This window comes from Tinamus guttatus, unplaced genomic scaffold (genome assembly GCF_059628265.1).
Source record: "Tinamus guttatus ecotype Peru unplaced genomic scaffold, ASM5962826v1 Tinamus_guttatus_pri_ptg000143l, whole genome shotgun sequence".
Taxonomy (NCBI): Eukaryota; Metazoa; Chordata; class Aves; order Tinamiformes; family Tinamidae; genus Tinamus; species Tinamus guttatus.
In genome coordinates, this window is record NW_028288677.1 from 254716 (window position 1) to 276877 (window position 22162).

The 22162-nt window shown below is 43.2% G+C and overlaps 2 protein-coding genes across 3 annotated transcripts; both read left to right on the forward strand.

Annotated features, from left to right (window-relative positions):
• Window positions 1-61: 61 nt before the first annotated feature.
• On the forward strand, window positions 62-14626 carry LOC104569576 (zinc finger and BTB domain-containing protein 44). Its single transcript, XM_088522022.1, has 4 exons — window positions 62-132; window positions 7701-8769; window positions 10556-10641; window positions 14484-14626. Exons 2-3 carry the CDS (start codon window positions 7752-7754, stop codon window positions 10630-10632), a joined length of 1095 nt encoding a protein of 364 aa, XP_088378148.1. The 5' UTR covers window positions 62-132; window positions 7701-7751; the 3' UTR covers window positions 10633-10641; window positions 14484-14626.
• On the forward strand, window positions 14484-20477 carry ZBTB44 (zinc finger and BTB domain containing 44). Of its 2 annotated transcripts, XM_088522021.1 has the most exons (4): window positions 14527-14647; window positions 16483-16783; window positions 18426-18714; window positions 20272-20477. In XM_088522021.1, the coding sequence occupies exons 1-3, from the start codon at window positions 14632-14634 to the stop codon at window positions 18706-18708; spliced, it is 600 nt and encodes a 199-aa protein (XP_088378147.1). In that variant the 5' UTR covers window positions 14527-14631; the 3' UTR covers window positions 18709-18714; window positions 20272-20477. The 2 variants fall into 2 exon arrangements, with proteins under 2 accessions (XP_010214852.2, XP_088378147.1); XM_010216550.2 differs by lacking the exon at window positions 20272-20477 and having other exon boundaries at window positions 14484-14647; window positions 18426-19734.
• The last annotated feature ends 1685 nt before the right edge of the window (window positions 20478-22162 follow it).

Here is a 22162-nt window from a genome sequence, read left to right on the forward strand (position 1 = left end):
ATCGCTCACCCGCTGCCCGAGGGGGAGGCGGCGGCGGCGGCGACCTCCCCGCCGCCCGCCTCGTCCTGCTGTCGCCGTCATGGCCCAGCGCGAGCCCAGGTAGGGCGGCTCGGGCCTCCCCGCCGAGCGCAGGTAACCGGGCCCGGGCCGCGGAGAGGGCGGAGCGGCGGGGGGGAGGCGCGCGGCGGCGGCCGTTGGCGCCGCGACCGTTGAGCGGCCGTTGGCTCCCCCGAGGGGCGGGCGCGCGCGCGCGGCGCGGGCGGGCGGGGGGGGGACAAGGGGCCTCCCCGCGTGGGTCCTGCGTGGTGCGGAGCGCGTGGCCCCGAGCGCCCCGCGAGGAGGAGGAGGAGGAGGAGGATGAAGGCGGCGGGTGCTGGGTTCGTGCCCCCCCACGCTCCGCGGGGAGCGTGTCACCTGCACACACCCCCCCCACGTCGTGTTTTGGGTGGAAATCGCGTTTCGCCTGTTGCATTCCCGAGGGAATCGCGCTGGGAGTGGAGCTGTGCACCCCCTGGGGACACCCTGCTGCCTCCCCGCTCCATTTGTAGAGGCTCTTTTATTTTGGAAAAGGAGAGGACTTGTTTTGCCTGCTGCGTCCCACAGGGCTCCCCACTGTCCCCCTTTTCCCATTCCACTCTCCTTTTTTATTTCATTTCCTTTTATTTATGGTAGGCAGAGAGGAAGTCCCACTAGCTGGAAGGCAAAGCTCGCTGCACCTTCCTTTTATTTTTACACTTATTCTTTTATTTATATATATATATATAAATGGTTTTATCCTTCCTCCCCGCTACCACCCCTTTTTTACCTGCCTATCTACCAGGCTCTCCTGCGCTGCTTCCACCTGAGCCTGTGGCATCTTCCAAACCTGCTGCGCGTCCCCTCCGCACATCCAGGGTTATTTTGCCTCCATTCCCACCAAATAGCATCTTTTAGCCTAATAGGCAGCTCTTCCAGCCCGTCTCCCGGGTTGTTCCATGTAACTTGTTATGCTGGCTGAGAGGAGGGGGTATCCCCCCATTCCCAGGTGGATATGCGCCAAGGTTTCCGTGTTCCGAAGCAGGTATTCTCGCTGCGCGCTTCCCGGGAGAAGGTTTCCGCTGTCTGTCCTTTGCAGGTGTATGGTGGTGGCTGCTCTGAGTAGCATCTGTCCATCTTTTGGGGTATTTCGAGGGCTTTCCTTCCCAAATTGCGTCTCTTTCCCTGCCTGAGATCCGCAGATACCGCGCATCCAAGATGGGATGTACCCAGGGATGTTGCCTGGCTTTAAGTGCACCTATATAAGAAGATATAGCCGAGCAAGTGTTAACCTGCTACCTATAGCCCTCCCGATATAAATACCTCCTTGATATAAAGCTGTTTATACCCAGCGCCGGTTATAATGCTCTAAGTGTGTCTCCCTAGGGGCTGCTTCGATTTAAACAGCTGGTTTTAATCTTATGCTTTAGCTGGTGCAAAACCTCCAAGCTGTCCCTTCCCCGGCGAATTCCCAGCCCCACTCGTGCCTCTCCGGGTGGATGTTACACGGGTGATAAAGCGGTGATCCTCCCTTTCCATGAGTTATTTCCCATGCCAAAGTTTTCTCCCTCATTTTGTTGACAGGCTGAGAGAATTTCCCTCTCTGTGACCATGAGGTTGCTGGGGGGAGTGTCCTTAGGTGTTGCTCCTGTGCTATGTAAGACAAGTCAGTAAGTGAAACTGAATCCATGCCACGTTTGTTGCAACAGGAGGTTAATCATAAACCCTGGCAGGTTTTAAAAGCGCTGGTTTCATTTTGCAGTGTCCACAGCAAAGCGGGTGCCGCTAGGAAGGAGGGTCTGCTCAACTGCTTGCTAAGAGGATCAAAAGAAAATACAGTTTTCCCTGCGTGTGCAGTTGGACGAGCGTCCAAACATTATTTTGGGTTGTATCCCGTGACCCAATTGAAGGAGGCCCATTTGAAGTTTTTTTTTTTTTTGCAACCATGTGGGCTTGTTCGTACAGTCTAAACCGCTAGTTTGAACAAGAAAACCACCCAGTGACAAAGCGGTGACGCTTTTACCGGTACGTGACGGGGCAGGGAACGTCTCTTGACATCCCCAGAATGCCTGTTGACATATTTCTGTCTTGCCCGCTGGTAAGTAGGTTATCCCTGCTCAAATTATGCAACCGTCAACACAGCCAGACTTGGGGAATTCTCAACACTTGAGCGTGTCAAGGGCTGACTCCGAATCCAAGCGCTCCGGTTGCGGAGCGCGTTCGCAGGCTGTCGCTTGGAATAGGACATCAGTTTTGGACAGAAAGAGGCTGCAACTTAATTACTTCTTGAAAAAACGTGATGCAAGATTGCAGGGACAGAACTGTCTTCAGCCACATTTCAGCGTAGAAGTGTCTAGTTTATCAGTTACAAGCAGAAAAAATAAAACATTGATTTGTTTAAATATACTTTTGGAGTAGAAGTCGACATGCCTCTTTGTTTGGATGCTTGCTTCTTGAAAGATGCCATTTTTAGCAAATGGATAAAATTAAATGGTTGCATACTTAGACTAAGTGAACATTGCAGTCCATTATTCTTAACTTGCTTAGGATTTCAAGTTGATTCTTCTAATGGTTTCACCAGATGAAAACAAATGTTCATGCCACTTTGTAGAGGTGCGTAAATGAAACGGTGGGGAACAAACCCTGAACGTGATAAGGTCCCTTTTAGCTTCTACAATATCCTCTGTGCCAAATTCCCTGAGTTTTTTGCAAAAAGATTCCCTGGGTTTGTTTGCTTTAAACCTGATGCCTGGTAATTTCATCGAGTGCCTCCTGCTTCTTGTACTAGGAGGGAGAATAAAGGATCCTTTTCCAGTCGCCGCCTCATTTGCAATTTTATGGATCTTTGGGTTCTCAGTTTTCTCTCTTCTTCCAAGCTGAATTCTCCCAGTCTACTTAGTACATCTGTCTACAGAGGCTGTTCTATATCTCCTTTTTCCCCCTCTTTTGAGCTCTACTTTTGAGTCGATCTGACCAGAACATTCATTTCCTCGCTTTGCCCAAAAAGGCTGAATGAAGGCAGTTTTTTTCAGAGCACGAAGGGATGTTTACTTCTAAATGGACACTTTGTAGCTTGTCTGTGATACTAATGTAAGCTTTTAGTGTGTGTGTAATGTTTTACATGCCCAAGTGCAAGTGAACATGCTGCAAAAGCTAGTTTACTGGACCGAGTAAGATATTTATGTTGTATTAGGAGCTTCTGCAGTTGCTTTTCCTTTAGTGGCTTTGTTTTTTCAGTGGGTAAATATCCATGTTAGGACCTGCTCGGAGCAGTGTCTGGGAAATGTTAGTGAAAAGGTTAAAGCAGGTTGAAAAGAAAAAAAAAATCCCTTTAATCCAAGCCTGGACCAAGGAGAGGGTTCTTCCAGGCCAGGGTTTGGGCATACGTGGGAAGTGGAAAGTCTTGCCTTGTTACTGTTCGTCTGATACCCGTTTGTGGGTAAATAAAAGGAATTTCAGTTTTCAAGGCCAGGAAGCGCTCCTTTTTGGGTATTCAACTTTACCTCCATAATTGAGTTATTAGGAAAAGCAAGGGTAAAAGGGCGCTGACACAACCGCATTCCTGCCTTGCTTCGACTTGTTGGGGATTCTTTACAGGCGCTTCCGTTTCAGAGGTGGCTGCTTGGTTCCGTGGCTGGGACACCCTGGCGAGCTGGCCGTGGTCCCCGCTCTCCCTTGCTTCATGAGGTCTCCACAGCGAGCAACTCGGCCTTGATCCCCTTTGCTCTTTACGCAGGTTTTCCACCGCGCTGCTTGTCGGCACAGGCTTCTCCTACCCGCGGCGTTCCTGCAGCTTCGGGGAGAGTGAAAATTTGCATTGTGCTCCAGAAAAAATGCTTTATTTTAGTTAACCTGCATTCCATTAATCAAGCTGGAAGCCTTCCTTCCTGATCCGGAATAAAAGAGAGGGGAAAGTGTCATTTCTTGTCTTCTGCAATAGTGCTACTAGGGATATCTTGAATTATACCAGAATATTTTGGCACACAGCATGCCGCTTTCCTTCGGATTTCTTTCATGTAGTACTTCCCAAAAAAAGGACTTGGGGATTTGGGGGATTTTATTAGCAGTTTGGGAGGGCAATTAGCTCAAGTAGTTTTTTTTTCTTTGAATTTATTGATATACTCAAAGAGCTTTTGAAAGCGATGACTGAAATGCTATTGGTAGCCATGGTAAAACCAGAAAAAAATAGCTTTCTGGAATTAGTTTAAAATAGGAGGTTGCTCCATGTGACAAATAAAAGTGCTTTATGGATATTTTTCAGCAATTCGTAGCACTTAGATGGTTTTAATGTTTAACTTGTATTTTTCCAGCTATTGCTTTTCACATATTATTCTTGCAACATGGAAGAATTATTTAAACTGTTACTTCCCGCACATAAACTTCACACTTTACACTGCAGTTTCAACAAGTTAAATCTGGGGTCTTTACAGTAAAAGAGCCAACTTCAAATATTCTGACCAAAGTTGGAAAAAACTCATAGCTAGAGGAAACAAGACTTTAAAGGGGAAAAAAAATGCCATGGTATAAAAATATAGTCAGGATATTGTGCAGTTTATGTATGGCACATGCAGCTGTACTGCCCTGATTATTGTGATCTCTTTATTTAATTAGATTTTGTGATTAAGAACTACCTTGCTGATTAGCACACCTAATGTGTGTGCATCGGTTCTAGCCACTACATATTTTTTAACTGAAATTCTTCTGGTAAAGTCAAATGATCTGAAAGGATCATTTTTAGAGACAAGTTAAGGGGCAGGTGCATTGAGGGCGGAAAAAAAAGACATTAAGGAGGTTAAAGTGGATAATGACAAACACCTGACAAAAATGAGATATGGAAATAGACTGGTTGGGCTCTGGGTCATGCTTTAAAATCTTTCTCCATAGTCACTTTTAACTGGTTAGCTTCCAGAACATAGCAGAAGCCTGTTGTTAGCTCTCTAGCATATAATCCTGGGGTTTAGGTTTTTAATTTTTCCCCAGTAAATGCCAATCTGAGGTGCTTTTTTCCTGAAAATGCTTGGAAAAAAGCATTGACTTTTTTTTTTCCTGAAAAAGAAGCATCATCAAGTTAGTTTGGCACACTTTACCTTCAGTAAACACAGGTGGCATCCCATTTTCTGTTTGTTTGTTTAATTTTCATTCTTCCTTTTCTTCAGCCTGTCTTCACTTTGCCAGATTCCCGCAGTTATATACAAACAGCTTATGTATCACTGCTGGTCTTTGACAGAGCAAAACATCTTCATATTTGTAAATAAGCAGCGTTTCAGCACTAAATATTTGGGGACAAAATTAACACAGGGTTAGTGTTGCCAAACTTTCTGGCAGGTGTGTCCCACAAAATGAGACAGTTAAAAAAATACAGGTTTGCAATTAAGTTCTCTTGCCAACTTGAGATGGATCAGAAGAAAGTCTGGTCCTATAGGCCATGTATGAGAGGTGACGAGGGACAAGAATAAATCAGAAGCGTCACTTTCACGAGGAAGTGGCAAAGCAGAGCTGCACGAGGTGGAATGTGGCTCCTCATGGGCTTTAGGGACGTGGCCTTGGCGTCTGTCACCCATTCCATTCAGGCAGGTGACTTCTTAATTCTGCCAGATGCAGCAGTTGGAAGGGGTTTTTTCTGATTCCCAGCACGCATCTTGGGGCTTTCAAACAGATGTGGCCTGCAAAGGATACGGTGAAGATGTGACGTTCTGTCTCGAACAGCTTTGGAGACCTCTGCAAGCTCGTGAATGAGGGGGACGAGTGGTTTTGATCAAAATGGAAGAGAGGGCTTAAGCAGCTAAGGCACAGTCACCAAAAACAGTATGTGTGTTTTAAATGGTGGGATTGACGAATAATTGGGGGCTCTGATGTCTTGAAGATCTTCTAGATTCAGGACCCACCAGGAGGTAGAAGACATCACCTTGCACAAAAGTAGTGACAAACACTGAAATTTTGATGTTTTAGTCATGCAAACTTGGCTGGATAGTCAGGATTTCGTTGTCACAGATGAGAGAAGGCTTTGGTTGTTACCTGCGCTCTCGACCTTCCTTTAAAATGTACACGTAAAACATTGTAAACATTTTCTAATTTTACCCTTTCTGAATGATTCTTTTGCAGCTGACCCTGTCATCTCAATATACAATAAAGCTGTTTTGTAGAATGAATTGCCTCTTTTGGCACCTTGCTAATTGTCTCGATGCTTTCAGCCGCTCAGGCATCAAAATGAGATTTGCCTTGTGCAAAGCTCCCTTTTCCATCATCAGGGAGCTCCTTTGCTGCTGGAGTGTCGTCAAGAGCGAGAGGCTCTTTTCCATGAGAACAGGGTCTGCATGTGCAGAGGGTTGTCCCAGGAGAAAAAAAAACCAAGATCTTTCTAAGCACCATATTACAAAAATCATGATTTGAGCTCTGATGTAAGGGCAGGAGGTGGCCAAGTTGCTGCATCTTTGGTATATAAAAGTAGACAGCTCACATAAGCAAAAATTTCCAATTCTGGTGTCATTTTTACACAGCATAATATACATTTTCATATGTTTATCATTCCTGAGCACCCAAACTTGACATAAGTATTTAATCACTGTTGCAAAGGGGGATTAGCTCTAGTCTATATGAACCCATAACTGTTTTTGCTGAAACAGTAACCACGAGCTAAGTTTTTTCAAAGTCCTTAAAGGTCAGGTCTATATTAGTGCCCTAGGCCACCAAGAGATTAAAAATGGGAACTGAACCATTTAAAAACCTGAGTCCTTGAGCTCTTACTGCCTTACTAAATGTAAGAAATGGATATTATTCCCCCTCTCTGCCTCTCTTTTTGGAAAACAAGATGCATACGTGTCCTTTCCACACCAAAGGCTGCTTAGGAGCCACTTGTTTGAATTGTGTCAGTGGAAGGAAGGGGAAAGTCACTTTATCCGAGTCTCCCAAGGCGGCAACGACCCACATTTGTGGCAGGCAGGACTGTAACACATTTAAATCGATGTATTGCACAGCACTGGCTTCCCTTCCCTTATTTTAAATTCTGTAACCAGATCAAGGTCAAGGAAGTCAAGGGATGAGAAAGGAAGCCAGAAGAGGGGAGAGGAGGGTGGGAAGAGGGAAGCGGGACAAGGGACGGTTCAGAATCTGGATCTTCGATGCCTCTTGAGGTCAAGGTGGTTTTTTTTTCACTGCACTTAACATCTTCCTCTACAGCAGCTTGCAATTTTATTGAAATCCAAATGGCTATCACAGTTCAACTCTGACTTTTTTACGCAATTTGGTGCTAAATCACTCCATAAAGTGCAAAGGAAAGCAGGAGGATACTGGGAAGAACCTTCTCTGAGAGCCTTGCTTCCTCCTGCACATTTAAGCAGACCCAAACCAATGCCATCCTTACTTAAAAATCATTCAACAAAGTCCCTAGTGCGCAAGAGCTAGGAGCAATCGATTCCCAAGCCGAGAAAACGATCATCATAATAAAAAACAGGTTTCTTGCACAGATGATAGTTGCAAAAATACTTTCTTTTTAGTATTACAGACACTTTTGATGTTACAGGCTGGATCCTAAAAAAAACCCGTGGAAACACAACCTTGAAATATTCTGCTACAGTGGAAGAAAGTTCTTCCTACAGAGCCTTATAATGATGTATTCCCTTACCTCTTGCTTTCAGAGATGCAAGGTACTTTAATGTGAATAACGGAGTGTTTTCCTTCTCTTTTAGCATACCCGTGATCTCTTGCATGCGGAAAGAACGCTAGCAGAAAGTGAGAAGATGGGTGTAAAAACATTTACTCATAATTCCCCTGCCCATAGCCAGGAGATGCTGGGAAAGCTCAACATGCTTCGCAACGACGGCCACTTCTGCGATATCACCATCCGTGTCCAGGACAAGATCTTCCGGGCGCACAAGGTGGTTTTGGCCGCTTGCAGTGACTTCTTCCGCTCCAAACTCGTTGGCCAAGCAGAAGACGAGGGCAAGAGCGTGTTAGACTTGCACCACGTCACGGTGACTGGCTTTATACCCCTCCTGGAATACGCCTACACCGCAACACTATCTATTAACACCGAAAATATTATCGACGTGTTGGCTGCGGCCAGCTACATGCAGATGTTCAGCGTGGCCAGCACGTGCTCCGAGTTCATGAAGTCGAGCATTTTGTGGAACACGCCCAACAGCCAGCAGGAAAAGGTGCTGGACGCCGGGCAGGAGAGCGGCGCCAACTGCAATTTCACTTCTCGAGACGGCAGCCTGTCCCCCGTGTCCTCGGAATGCAGCGTGGTGGAAAGAACCATTCCCGTGTGCCGCGAGTCGCGGAGGAAGCGCAAGAGCTACATCGTGATGTCCCCCGAGAGCCCGCTCAAGTGCAACACGCAAACCAGCTCCCCCCAAGTGCTCAATCCTTCCACTTCGTTCCCCGAGTCCAGGAGCCAGCCTGTAGACTCCTCCTTAGCTTTCCCCTGGACTTTTCCCTTCGGGATCGACCGAAGACTTCAGTCCGAGAAGGTGAAGCAGGTGGAGAACTCGAGGACTTTGGAAATGCCCGGCCCCTCGGAGGCAACCCGGCGCATTTCCGACTACGTGGCTTGCGAGAGCACCAAAGGCAGCTCGCCCCTCGTGATCGAGGAGGACGTGCGTGTCAAAGTGGAGCGCCTGAGCGACGAGGAGGTGCACGAGGAGGTTTCGCAGCCCGTCAGCGCGTCCCAGAGCTCGCTGAGCGACCAGCAGACGGTCCCCGGGAGCGAGCAGGTGCAGGAAGATCTCCTCATCAGCCCCCAATCTTCCTCTATCGGTACGACGGGCTCCGGGGTTGGATATTTGGGCAAATAGATGCGTTTGCACTTGCTGTTTTATCAGAGGAAACCTCCTTTGCACCAGATGTAGGACCTTGTGTAATCATAGTAAGATTTGCAAAATAAATGGGGGAACGCTGGCATTTTAATGTCCCAGACAAAACCAAAACCACTCAGTCGTAATACTGAGAATCTTTCCATTTCTGTGGGATTTGCCTCTTAAGTCGCTTCTCAAACCCTGCCAAACGCTGAGTGAAACTTTTTTCTTTCCATGAAAGACAATTTGAAGCCAATTTGGGGCTCTGTCTCTTAATCAACAACAGCCTGGTGTTTATTAATAGCTAATACTTAAAGATTGCTCCTCCTTGCTCAGAGTGCACCAAATTTCTAAGTCAGGAGAGAGGCGCTTTACGTTATTTGTAGTTTAATTACCAAGATTTTGCACAGCTCAGCACTTTTCCTTCAAATTAAGTGGCTTGACCCGTACTCAGTGGCAGGTTTGTTTATTGAGGGATTTCTAATAAAGCCTGTTTTACTCGAGAGCCATAAGCACGGGGAAGGCACTCACTGGAATGATGTGCCTGTGAAATACCACTTCAGTTAGTAAAACAAATCGAATAATATAAAATAAATAAATGTAGCCTTGTAGGCCACGTTATTGTTTTTGTCTGGTCAGTGTAATGCCGTGCACAAAGCGAACATTCAATCAATCTGATTGAACTGGGAATGCAGTAAATAACCAAATGTTGGTTTTTATATATATATATGTGTGTGTATAAATATATATATATATCTCCTAATGCTCAAATGCCTCTTACTGAGGATATTAATACAGCTTGTTCTTGCTTAAAAAGATGACAGCGAGAAAAAGCGATACCAGCCCCAGGTCCTCCAAATGCTAATCTGTTCTTTGTCTTTGAATAAGTTGGAATTATTATATATATAGTGTTCTTTGCCTAAGATTTTTAACTGTCTGGATAATAGGTCTTATTCCCATTTTGCCATAAAGGGAAATAAAGGTGTTGTTTTTTTTCATACAGTTCACATGTACCAAGTATATGCGAAGACACTCTTTGCATCTCAGAAAGCACTTTCCACCTCCCAAAGATGTATTTCCTCATGTGGTAGTGTAAGAACAGTAAATGGAGCCAGAAAGATATGTTGAAATGTGGCTTCCTTTTCCCTGAACGTATTTTCTTTGTATAATTGCATATATTTATCTCCGTGTTTTACAGTGCATTTAGAAAAGCGTTGCTGCTTTTTGATATTACTGAGAACTCTCGTTGCCTCTTTGGGCAATTTCAAGAATTGTTCATTTGCAGTTTCTTATATTTGGCAGTGCTTTATGATATGGAGGGAGACATGACACGGGACCTTCATAAATAAGTCATTATGGCAACAACAATAAGCATGTTTGAGAAGATATTTTCATAACTCATTAACGGTGGTCACTCGGGAGGTGAAGGCTTAGAAATAAAATTAAAGGCAATTGACAGCAGCAAGGTTGGACTCTATTGCTTATGAAATAGTGCCCTTTAAGTGAAAGTACTTTTTTTTTCTTTATGGTGTTAATTTGAGTGTATTTTGAAAGCTCTCACTGTATTTAACGTAGATTATCTTCATTTCTAGATGTGCCAAATATTTGCCATATACTGAGGCTCCTCATTCAGGAAAGAGTGTCAGGCAGCGGTTTGGAGAACACACTCGATATGTATTTATCCACCCTGCTACCCTTTTGGAGTGCTTATTTTGCATTAAATTGCCCTTTTTTTGTCCTTTGCCTAGGCTCAATAGATGAGGGGGTGACGGAGGGATTGCCCACACTCCAAAGTAGCTCTGGCACCAACGCTCACAGCCGATGACGATGATCGGTACGTACCAAAGAAGCGTTCACACCGTTCCTCCTGCTGAGCTCTAACTAACCACCCAGCCTTAATCTCACACTATTCAGCTCTTCGTACATAAAATTCTCCGTGCTGATCCAAGAACAAGCAGTGCCCCAAGGATCAGATGCTTTAGAAAAATGCAGGTGATGAAAGTCCCCCTTTGCTTGGTTGCTTCTCATTTCCTGCGCGTTTCCAGGCCGCACCGGTGCCGAAAGACAGCCACGTTTTGGCTGTTCCTTCCCCACTGCTCTTTATTAACAAACAAAAAAGGCTTTGTTGGGAAGCAGGTGTGGTTGTTGCCTGCATACTACAGCTGACACAAACCCACAAAAGCAGCAGAATCAAAACATCTACCTGGACTTGGCTTCTCCACTGCCATAAACCGCAGAAGAGGCAGCCCAGCCTTAAATCTCCCCAAACTTTCAGCATGCAGCCTTTTAGCAGCCTTTTACCAACGTGCTCTGTCACTCTGTGCAAATATTTAGCTGCCTTTTGCTGGGCTGCGACGAGTGATTTATGAGCAGGCTGAAAGTAGGTGGAACTAAGATTGTTCTGCTTGGTCAAAGATGTGCAATAATTCTGGTACCTGCACGTACAAAGGTGCACAAAATTGATTTAATCTCCATCGCTTTGCTTTTGTGGTGCATTATCTAGTGTGGGGTATAGCTAGCTCTTCTTTTTCATAGCAAAACTTATAAACTATTGTCAAGCTGGCTTTTATGGTGTATTTTGGTAGGCAAGTAGGTCTGAGTAAGAAGCATGAACCCTTGGGAGTTAGTCCAGAAACTGTGTCAAGTGAAACTCCCTATAGAGATAAGTATCAAGAGCTGCATTTTTATTGCTCCAAAAATCTTTGCTGCCATTTCTGTCTAAAACCTGCCCCATTGTAGGATTAAATCTGAAGGGAAAATAACTGCCTAGAAGAGAGTTTGTGTGTGACAAAGAAGATTTTCACCACCTGCTGCCTTCTATTGTGCAAACCTCAGTATAAAAATAATATCCAGCACTTAGAGTTTTGATTGATAATAGAAGCACTTGTTGCATTAGAACTAATCCCATCTTTTTTAAAGCTATAACTCTAAAGTCAAGTTGCATATGAGTTTTCAGCAGTGGATAATTTCAGATATTTCCCATAAAATTGCAGAGCTTCAACAAAAGTGGCAGAGAAAATTCAAAGTGTACGCGGGCTTTTTATGCACCATGAAATTTCCTACTAAAAACTCTCTATTTGGCCTGGTTTATGCCCAAGTTTGAATATAACTAGTTTCAGAATAAAAGTAACATCATCAAAATGAACTGGAATCGGTGCATTGTTTATATAATGCTAAGGGAACTAATAACCTTGCGTGTTTATAAAAATTTTGCACTCCAGAGCTAAGATTTTCTAACAAGTGATCTATTTTATGACTTTGAATGAAAGTTAGAAGACAAGACTTGTGCCATAAATCAGTTAAATAGGTAAAATGGTGCTTTCGTGTCCTAAAAAGCTGTTTTTCACATGCCTGTGTATTCAGGCCTCTCGGGAGGGGACAGCACATTCTGATGTGACGGCTCTTTGAGCACTGGCCTTTTCAGTTCCCATTTCAAGCACAGGATGGGGCATCAGCAGATAAATCTGGCCCGTGATTCTCCCCGCAACGTTTTGGCTGCGCATCTAAAAATGAGATTATGCAGGATTCTGAATCCGGGCCAGCATCGAGCAGCAGCTGAATCAAATTAAAACACAATCAACATATCATACAGATGCAGAAAAATGTCCTCACTTTTTTGCTTGTTTTTAAAAGCATTTTCGTCCAAGTCCCACGTTTTACATTGCTTTATTACTATAGATTCTCAAAACAGCAAAACTGGCGCTGAGTGACCAACGCAGATTTAGATTGGAAGCCCCATTTTTGAATATATAGTCACTATATATCTATTCAGAACACAAAATAAAAGAATAGTCTGTGCAAAAGCCTTTCAATATGGCACTCTCTTCACTGTGGAAACAACTGTAAATATTTTAAAAGCCAGGATGTTTTCTCTCTTCCCTTTCTTTCTTAAATAATTAACAAAATTAATTGGTCCTCCTCCATAATCAATTACTTTCAAAGAGCAAGTCACATGTACATTGCTCGACGTTTAACAGGCCTTTCTGCTATGGCCTGTGTCTAATTTTTCACATTTGGACTGTGATACAGTTTCAAAATTCAGCTTTGGCTGTGTAGGTTTGTGGCCCCATTTAAAGAGGAATTGCAAAGGCTAAAATCTGAAGGATTTGTAAGGTCTAATATAACGAGACCCACCATTTTCTAAAGCGTGTGTCATTTACAAAGAGAGGACATTTTTAGACTCAGAGCATTCTGGTGTCTGTGTTTGCCAGCATTTAGTTCTGCAGAGCTGGAGATGTTTATAATCTGTGAAAAGAAAAAAAAATGCAAGTGAAATATTTAAGTATTATGGTTAAAATATTTAAATACCGTTTCATCTAACTCTTGCAGAAATTCTGTTGGAAAATAAACAAATTCAAATGGTAAATCCCACATTCAGCACAAATTGCAGGTCATGGAAAGTTAAGTGAGTATATGGAGGAGAAAAGAAGCAGGGCAGAGAAAATACAGCTGTGTTTTAAATGTAATTTCTTCATTGTCCTAAGGTCCTCAGATATGTTACCAATAGGTATTTCAGCCTGCCTGCAATGTAAGGATGTCACTGGTAGCAGGAGAGCCCCATGTTTCCCATTTTATTTCCTTTAAACAGTATTCTTAATCGTAGGAATTTTTAACAGAGACATTTTGAATCTCCTCTGTCCCCATAGTACTTCTTCCCTTTCTGGTTCGTAGTTGCCCCTGTTTCTTTCCCCACAACATCTATCTAATCCATTGGAATTGAGGATATAAAACTGCTTTGCTCTGGCCACGGTAGCTGTCACCCGCAGGGAATATTCGTGGCCAGAGCAGTTCCCTGCTGCCAGTGACGCCTGATCCGAGCAAGCTGAAATGTCTATTGCAACCAAAATAAAACCCCTAATTCTCAAGGAAGGGAAGTCCCAGGTAAGTCCAAATTCCTGTTGTTTTACTGTTTGTAGCAGCAGGTTGGTTTTCCTTTGACTGTGCCCTTCAGTGAAGGAAATAAATACCTTGCTGGAGGACGTGAATTCTAACAGCGTAGTTCCATTAGCCAGTTTACAGCTGGAGGGTATGCAGGAGCAATTAGTCAGTTTTAAGTAACTTATTTGAAAGTTAAATTGTTCCTGTATTACAGCCTCTGTGCTGTTTCTTAAATGCAGCACTTGTGCTGCTCACACAGACTTGACTGAGTCAGACCAGAAGCAAGTATTGATTAATTAAATTTTCAACATAGAAATACGGAATTGTAGATCCTAGTGATTGCTCATTGAGCCTGGATTGGAATTAAAAACAAATCTGTTTTAATTGCCTTTGTAAATACCACTGAAAGTGTGAAATACTTCTTGGCTTTCAAGTTTGCTCGGTTCTTTAAATCTCAGGGCCTATTTGCTGACCAATATGAAAAAAATACCTGCACTTGAAAAATGCTCATATCTAAAAAAGTAATTTCAGTTTGCAGCTCATATTCAGACCTGCTTCCCCCCAAAACAGACAGAAATTAAAGATTATTCTCTGTTTCTGATCAGATGTACAAAGTCAGTGAGTATGAGACTTCAGATATAGGTCAGAGCTGTAATTACAAAGGGAGAGAAACAGAACTGGTTGAGGCCTGTCTTTTTCTTTCCTTTTCTTCTCCCACGTCCAGCGTTGCAATGTTCCAGCACAAGGCTGATTTTCTTCCCTCGCTCGCTTGTAAACCAGCACCTTTTCTCTTTGTAGTTTGGAGAACGTTCAGTACCCCTATCAGCTCTACATCGCTCCTTCCACCAGCAGCACAGAGAGACCCAGCCCAAACGGCCCAGATAGACCTTTTCAGTGCCCGACCTGCGGGGTCCGCTTCACTCGCATTCAGAACCTAAAGCAACACATGCTTATCCACTCAGGTAAGAAACCATTTATTATGGGACATAATAAGCATTTATGATCACTTATTAACTTACAGACCCCCAAAGGTTTGCTCCCCGTGCAGCAATTCTCTTCTAATCACTTGTCAAGTGCTTGAGAGTTGATTTGAGAAGGATTGGGTAGAGGAACGCGTGTTTTGATCCGTCAAACCTGCCTGGTAGCTGCACTTATGGGTGATTAATGTTTGTATGGATGTGCAAAACTTCTGCTTGCCTGGAAGCCGTCCGAATAAATCATTCCCGTGCTAAAACGTGAGATGAAAGGAAGTATAATTGGCTTTTTTATTACATTAAATAAGTGGTGTAGATTGATACTTCTTCTTAGACACTGTAATTGTCTACTGTGTTGTAGAGGAGACTCACAGCCATAAAAAATACTGTTTATCTTTCGTGCTTGGGTTGAAGAATGTCATACATTTCTGAATCTCATAATTTTGGGGGGATTTTAGAACAATTTATTTGGTTTGATAATCAATTCAGCAACTAGAGATAGTGCAGGTAGCAAAAGGCTTCACTTTTTTTCAATGTCAGCATTATTTTGTGACATCCCTTCAAGGAAAATAGCCACAGCTAAACAGCTTGGGCTGATGTAACCACTGGCAAGCCCTGAGCAAGGCTGGGAGAGATCTGAATACGGGTTTTAGAGAAAACAGAGTACAAAGGAAATTCTTATATATTGCTAAAGTTGAAAGTGTTTTCGCATAAGCCAAAGGGCTGAAGAGATTTTCCTCAAACTTCATGCAGAAAGAGATGCCTTTGGACAGTCAGCAAGCCTGAAAAGTTTTATATCCACAGGGGAATATTTTTGAATATTAACTTGTTTTCACATGCTTGACGAGGAGTATAACCTTAACTGCAGTTTCACTATATGAAAGCCCCAATTAAAGTTTCGGCTCCTACTTTGGACACAAGGAAAGCAAGAGTGAAAAACTACCAGCCTGCAGGGACTGATGCACATTCAGCCCTATGGAGAAAATCTTTTTTCCTCCTTGACGTCTTTGGTATGAGCTGAGTTCCCAATCCCAGATTCTTGGTCTTGCCTTTGGATTTCTGGGGTTCAGACTTTTTAGTGACTCTTCCCTTTGCAGTGATTTCAGTGCAGCAGTTCTGTTTGGGTGGGATCACTTACTGCAACATGCTGCAAAGCCCATATGGTTGAGGAGTTTATTGCCTTGTATAACAAACAAAAAATGCACTAGAAGCAGGATTTCTAAATTAATATGAGAAAAAAAAGAGACACACGAACTTAAACATCTTAGAGAGCTGCCTGTCACGCCAAGCTGCTAAAAATTTGTGTATCAGAGGCTTCCCACACAATCTAAAGGCTGTTTCTTCACCGTTTTGTCACCATTCGTGCTGCATTACAGGGGCAGTGCTGCCAAAACGCTTCACGGGGGCCAGAGGCAGCCAGAAAAAGACGTTGCAATTAAGGGTAGCCTGCAAATCGCGTTGTTGGGAGGCTGTCTGGCACAGGCATCTTGCTGGATCAAAAGCGTTCCGAGGCCTTCGGAGGTGCCAGCTGCATCCGAGGGGTTGTAGCCGTGACTCAGGATCGTAACCGTAGCCTAATCCGTGGAAACGGTGAAGAAGCAGCGTGAGAGTTAACGATGGATCGCGCCGTTACGAAACCTATTGGCTGCCGCCTCCGAGTAATCACAGCTCCATGCTAATTATTTCTGCCGTTTTAAAATTAAACAGGCCCCCTCTTCTGAGATCAGCGCTTCGCCTCGACCGCCCGCAGCTGGTGTCCTCTTGGTGCTGGCAGCCCGGCGGGGTGTTGTGCAAAGTGACCCTTTCCGCTCTCTCTCCCGCAGGCATTAAACCATTTCAGTGCGACCGCTGTGGGAAAAAGTTCACCCGCGCTTACTCGCTCAAGATGCATCGCCTGAAGCACGAAGGTAAACGCTGTTTCCGGTGCCAGATATGTAGTGCCACTTTCACTTCCTTCGGGGAATATAAACACCACATGCGGGTTTCCCGGCACATTATCCGCAAGCCTCGGATTTACGAGTGCAAAACATGTGGCGCCATGTTTACCAACTCTGGAAATTTAATCGTTCACCTGAGGAGCTTGAACCATGAAGCGTCAGAGCTAGCAAACTACTTCCAGAGCAGGTGAGGTGCACAGCAAAAACCTAACAGGGAAACTTGTTTTTTTCTTCTTTTTTGTTTTTTTTTTTCATAAATCATCTCTTCCTGCTTTCAGGGCAGCCTGCTGTGCCTCTCATCAGGTTGCCAGCTAATTCCAGTCCAATTCATTCCTGCACCGCTATCTGTTATATCTGTTTTGCAGTGTCAAAAGCGATATATGAGGGCACTGAAGAATCCAGTGATCTGTAGAAGCTGCTTCTGGGCTGCTTATTTCTCTTTTCAGTAGTCTCTGTGAACAGGTTAATGGTTTTAAGCCGTATCGTTCTGTACGGTAGTATCCGTGGGGTTCTGTAAATGGTTTAAGGTCCAAACGTTCCCTGTTCATTCACCCGGGGAATTTAATTTTAAGTGTTTATTTGATAGTTGAATATTATGGAAAGATTACATGACTCCATACTTTCCTCAGAAATGCAGAGTAAAATCTATTGTAAATATTCTAGCATTTACAATACATCACACACGTGATTTCTGGACATTATGTTTTTCTCCCTACAAACCATTTCAGTAATTTTTTTTCTTATTTGGTTGTCTTGGAAGCGATACAAAATGAAAGCATTACAAAACAAACTAGGAAAGCCAGTCACTGTATTTTTTCCAGGAGAATATTGTTTAAAAGTACAAGTGCTCCGTAGCTATGGGTTTACGTAGTTCTTGTCCTTAGCACTTGTGCCAAAGCTAAGAGTGAAAACTTTGCTAAGAAATGATGCCATGATTGTGGTAAGCACTATGTTGTTGTCGTCAGATTAAAGTGCATGATTTTGGGTTGTTTTAGTTTGAATTTCCAAACATTAGGTTAGCAGAGCCTATTATTAATTTGGGTTTGAAGAGGTGGATGCTTTTCTGCAGAGGGAACCTCGACTGTCGCTGAAGAAAACTTACTGCTTTTAAATACCCTACAAGGACAAACTAAAGCATGCAGATAAATATGTGTGTTTGTGTATGTGTGTGTGTATATATGTATGTGCATATGTCTGCTCCCAGGACAAATTTAAAACACGGCTACGTTTGGTGCTGAGTGTTGCAAAGACATTTAATTTTCCTCATGTCTTTAATTTGTGGAAATTTTACTAGAGAGTTCAACAGATTTCCTTTAGATAACATTTGACCATCACTGAAGACAGTAAGTTATAGGACTGGTGTGCAAAAAGGCCTGTGAGCCTCAGAGAAGGAAATGAAATTCCCTTTTTTTCGTGGCGATACGATATGTGCCCCTTATACTTTAAGCAGAACCTTTGCTTCCTCTTAAGCTTCTGTTTGGAGGTTGAGCACTCCCTTCTTTTCCAATGAGCTTTCCAGCACCGCATGACGTTCCACACATGAACTTCTATTCTCATCAAGGTGATCCAATCTAGATAACAAGTTACTGTGTGGGAAATGCAGGTGCGCAGCAATGCAAAATGGGTCTCTTCCAACAAATTCTCACTGGATATCCATGAGGATCAGGTTATAATGCTTGGTGATGATCTCGGAGCAGCGTGCAATGATTCTTTGTTCTCTGTGCAATGCAATACCTATCTTGTGTGGTGTAACTGATACAAAGAAACTGATATATGGGGTGTTTATCCGAGAAATGACATTTCTCTTCTGTCCTTTGCCCCTCTTCTAGTGACTTCCTAGTACCGGACTACCTAAACCAGGAACAAGAGGAGACCCTCGGGCAGTATGAGCTAGGGGAGCATGGCTTTGAAAGCAACTCTTCTGTCCAAATGCCTGTCATTTCCCAGGTCTCGTCGACTCAGAATTGTGAAAGCACTTTCCCCTTGGGCTCTCTGGGTGGGTTGGCAGAGAAGGAAGAAGATGTGCCCGAGCAGCCAAAGACTAACGCCACTGCTGAGGCATCCGCAGGTGACCCTCCGAAAGCGGAGCTGTCATCTATCACTATTGAATAAGTCACGGTTGGTTTTGCATTTTTGTTCTTTGGAAAGTGCCTGTGTTTGGTCCTGTACATTTTAATTTAATTTTTTTTAAAAAAAAAACAAAAGCGGGGAGATTTTCCCTTTTTACTTTGTAAGCTACGCTTTAAACCGAAAACTGCAACAGATGTTACGTTATTTTTCATGACTGAGCGATCACTTCTGTGAAACTATTTAAGACTGAGTGCACAAAAAAGATCTTGTCAGAACATCGTGGAAGCTGTGATACACTTCTAAAGAAGAACCTGTTGATTCAGATCACTTTAACTATTTCTTCTTCCACAGTTAGAAGAGCTCATTAAGTTTCTCTTGCTTCTGCAGCCCCTTTGCTTAAGGGAAAGAAATGAGAGGAAACCTTTATTAAATGACAAACAAAAGGATGCATTGGAAACCATTTATCGAACAGTTTTGACTAGTTTTGAGTGGATTGCTTGAATCTTCTGCTTATAAAATGACACTTCCTGACTCTGTGCCTGCTGGTTTTCAAAGTGCTTACTGCAAGCCTTTGCTTGGGACCGGTAAGCATTTTTGAAACTAAGTCACACTCTTTTTAAAAACACATCGTCCCTTTTCATCTCAGATGAATCTGTTTTGACAAAGCAAGTGATGTCACGCCAGGTATTCCCACTCCTTATATTCCAGTCCTTTTAGAAACTGCTTGATCGAGTAATCTGTCCAAATTCACTTAGGGAAATATTATGATCAAAAAAAAAAGTCTAATGGTGCATTAAGAGCTGATAGGAAAGTATATACACTTAGCATAGCCATGCAAGCCTGACAAACATCTCACAACTGTATCTTTCTGTAAAAGGGAAAGCACACGTGAAAACTGAAGGTTTTCTCCAACTGAAATTCTTAAACCTTGGCCACATTGTTTGCAGCCCTGGTCACTTCCCCCTGTCGCATATACTGTATTTTTGCTGATCTCTAAAAGCTAGCTAGAGGGAGTTTACAAATGGGGGAAAATGAGCTCTTTTGTGTATTATTGCACACTTTTTTGTTTATACATGCGCATGTAGAGTTTCTGAGATTTTTATTAGTCTGTTTTGGACAAAACACACAATTTATTCTCTTTAGAGGCCAACTTTCTAACCCAACAGGGGGTTGTTTACAAAAAGCTTATATAGCAATGATAAACTGTTCCCGTTTCAAAACATTTTAAATCCTTGCCAACTTCGTTTATTAAAAGCCATTACTCTGGCTACATGCACAGCTCAAGCAAGCAATAAATTGAAAAGTTTGCAATTTCATTTCTCCATATTTAGAAAAGGCTGCGGATTTCAGTTGTGGGATTTTCAGAGCAGCGACTCCTGTTTTGTCGAGGCTGTTTGGGCTGCTTTGCAAACTAAATTAGGAATTACACGAGGAAGTTTGTGGGGGTTTATTGCTGATCGAGTTAACTCAGTGTTTGATGCCAAATGGCTCTCGCCTACATCCGCCCCGCTGAGAGAGTAGATATTACTTGATGTTAGTATTCCAAAGGCATGATATACTCCCCTAGTTTTGAATCTGCTTTTTGAATTGTCCTTTTCTACCCAGATTTGCTTTACCCAGACGTGAGGAGGAAATGAAACCGGTAGAGAAAGGATGCCTCAGAAGCAGCAGAAGACACAAAAGTGCTATTTTATTGCGAGATCACTTTGCATTCGGATAACTGAAGCAGCTCTGATGCTCTGTAGATATGAGGCGTTCCTACTAATAGCACACTTGTGTAAGGAAGAAAGCTTATTGCCCTTTGGAAAGAGCTTTCAGTGGCTTTTAAGTATTTACCAGTTTTTCTCCATTGTGTTGTAGGTAAAAAACACACATTTTTAGTTAAATAGAATGAGCGCAGTAGGGATTTCAGTCCCTTGCACATTATTGGAGTGAAGTTTCTTCGCCAGATCTGGAGGGTGTTTAGAAACATGCTGCAAAGAAAGAAATTCACTGCTACATCTTCTATGTCTACATTTGTAAGTCTTCTTAAAAGGGCTTGGAGGAGAAATTCTTTTTGGGGGATGATGTGCTGTGAAGTAGTCCAGTGTCTCTTGATGGGCAGTATTTAAAGACCAGTTCTCTCCCACTTCTCCTTTCTGTAAATGAGAAGCCAGTGAGACAAGCAAATGCCTTTTTTTTTTTTTGCTGTGTTTTGTCCTGAATTACAGGGCTGGCGACACTGAACTCAAAAATAGGGTTTTCTTCTTCCATCTAAGTGTTATACATGTTCCCAGGTATGTTAGAATCCTTTCTGAATCTTGTAGCAGAAAGTTCTTCCAAAAAAGACAGTCCCAGAACATACAGAATTAATATTCAAAGGTCAGTCAGAGACAGACATCATCTTTTGGTAGAATCTGGTAGTTCTTTCCCCTTCCATATTTTGCTAAACAGTTTACTTGTCATGAGATATGCAAATACAGAACAGACATTTCTGGCTGCTGGGTTTGAGAAGATTTAAAATCTGTGTCAGCAGGTAGGCTGCTTTCTGAATACCAAAGAGCAATTAAAGAACTAGTTCCAAGGACCTTATAGCTCTAATCTGTTCTTGCAAAGAAATGATTATCATCAGCCATTAACACCCTGGTACCAGGCGAGTCATGAGTTTCCTTGTTCTCTGTGTTACACCTAACCTTTTCAGCCCCTTAATCTCTTTGTAACATCTTAGTTTTTCTCACTTTTCAACCTGGTTCAGCTGCAGGAACAATACAGTTCTTACAGTTTGGGGTTTTTTTAGAAATAGGCTTTTTTGTCAATTCTCCCATTTGCAATTTTTTTTGTGTGTGTGTCTAGTTAATGTACAATTTCCCCATAGAAGTAAATGCAAATTAAAATAAAGCGTAATTTTGTTTCTCCCCCCCTAACTTTTTGGAAGTGCTCTGGAACAGGAGAGATGTAAAATATTAGAACATCTTAAAACAAGTTCTATTGCTAGTGTTTGGCTTCCTGAGTGAGGTAGATATCTAACCAAGCTAAAAGCAACTTGCCTTAAACTTGCATTTGGGATTAAACCTAAAGCATCGATTTCTCTCAACGCATTATTAGAGGATTTTGATCCCTGCAGTGCATTTCCTCACAAAAAAGTTTTTTTTTTTTGGTCTGTATTTACATTTCCACTTGATGAGGACCGTAGGGCCACAGAATCCCTGAATAGTTGAGGTGAGAAGGGACTTCTGGAGATCATCTAAATCCAGTCCTGCCGCTCAGAGCAGGTTGCCCAAGCCCTTGTCCAGTTGGATTGGGGCCATTTCTAAACATAGCGACTTCTCCGAGCGCTGTCATTCCAGCGACAGCTCTTTCCATAATTCTTTTTCTTAGGTTTAAATGTAATTTATACCCGTAGAGGAGCTTCCCCCGAGCCTTTCAGTGTCCAGGCTGAACAATCCCAGCCCTCAGCTTCTCTCCGTATCCCGGCCCCTCCAATCCCTTCATCATCCGCGTGGCCCTTCCGAGTCGT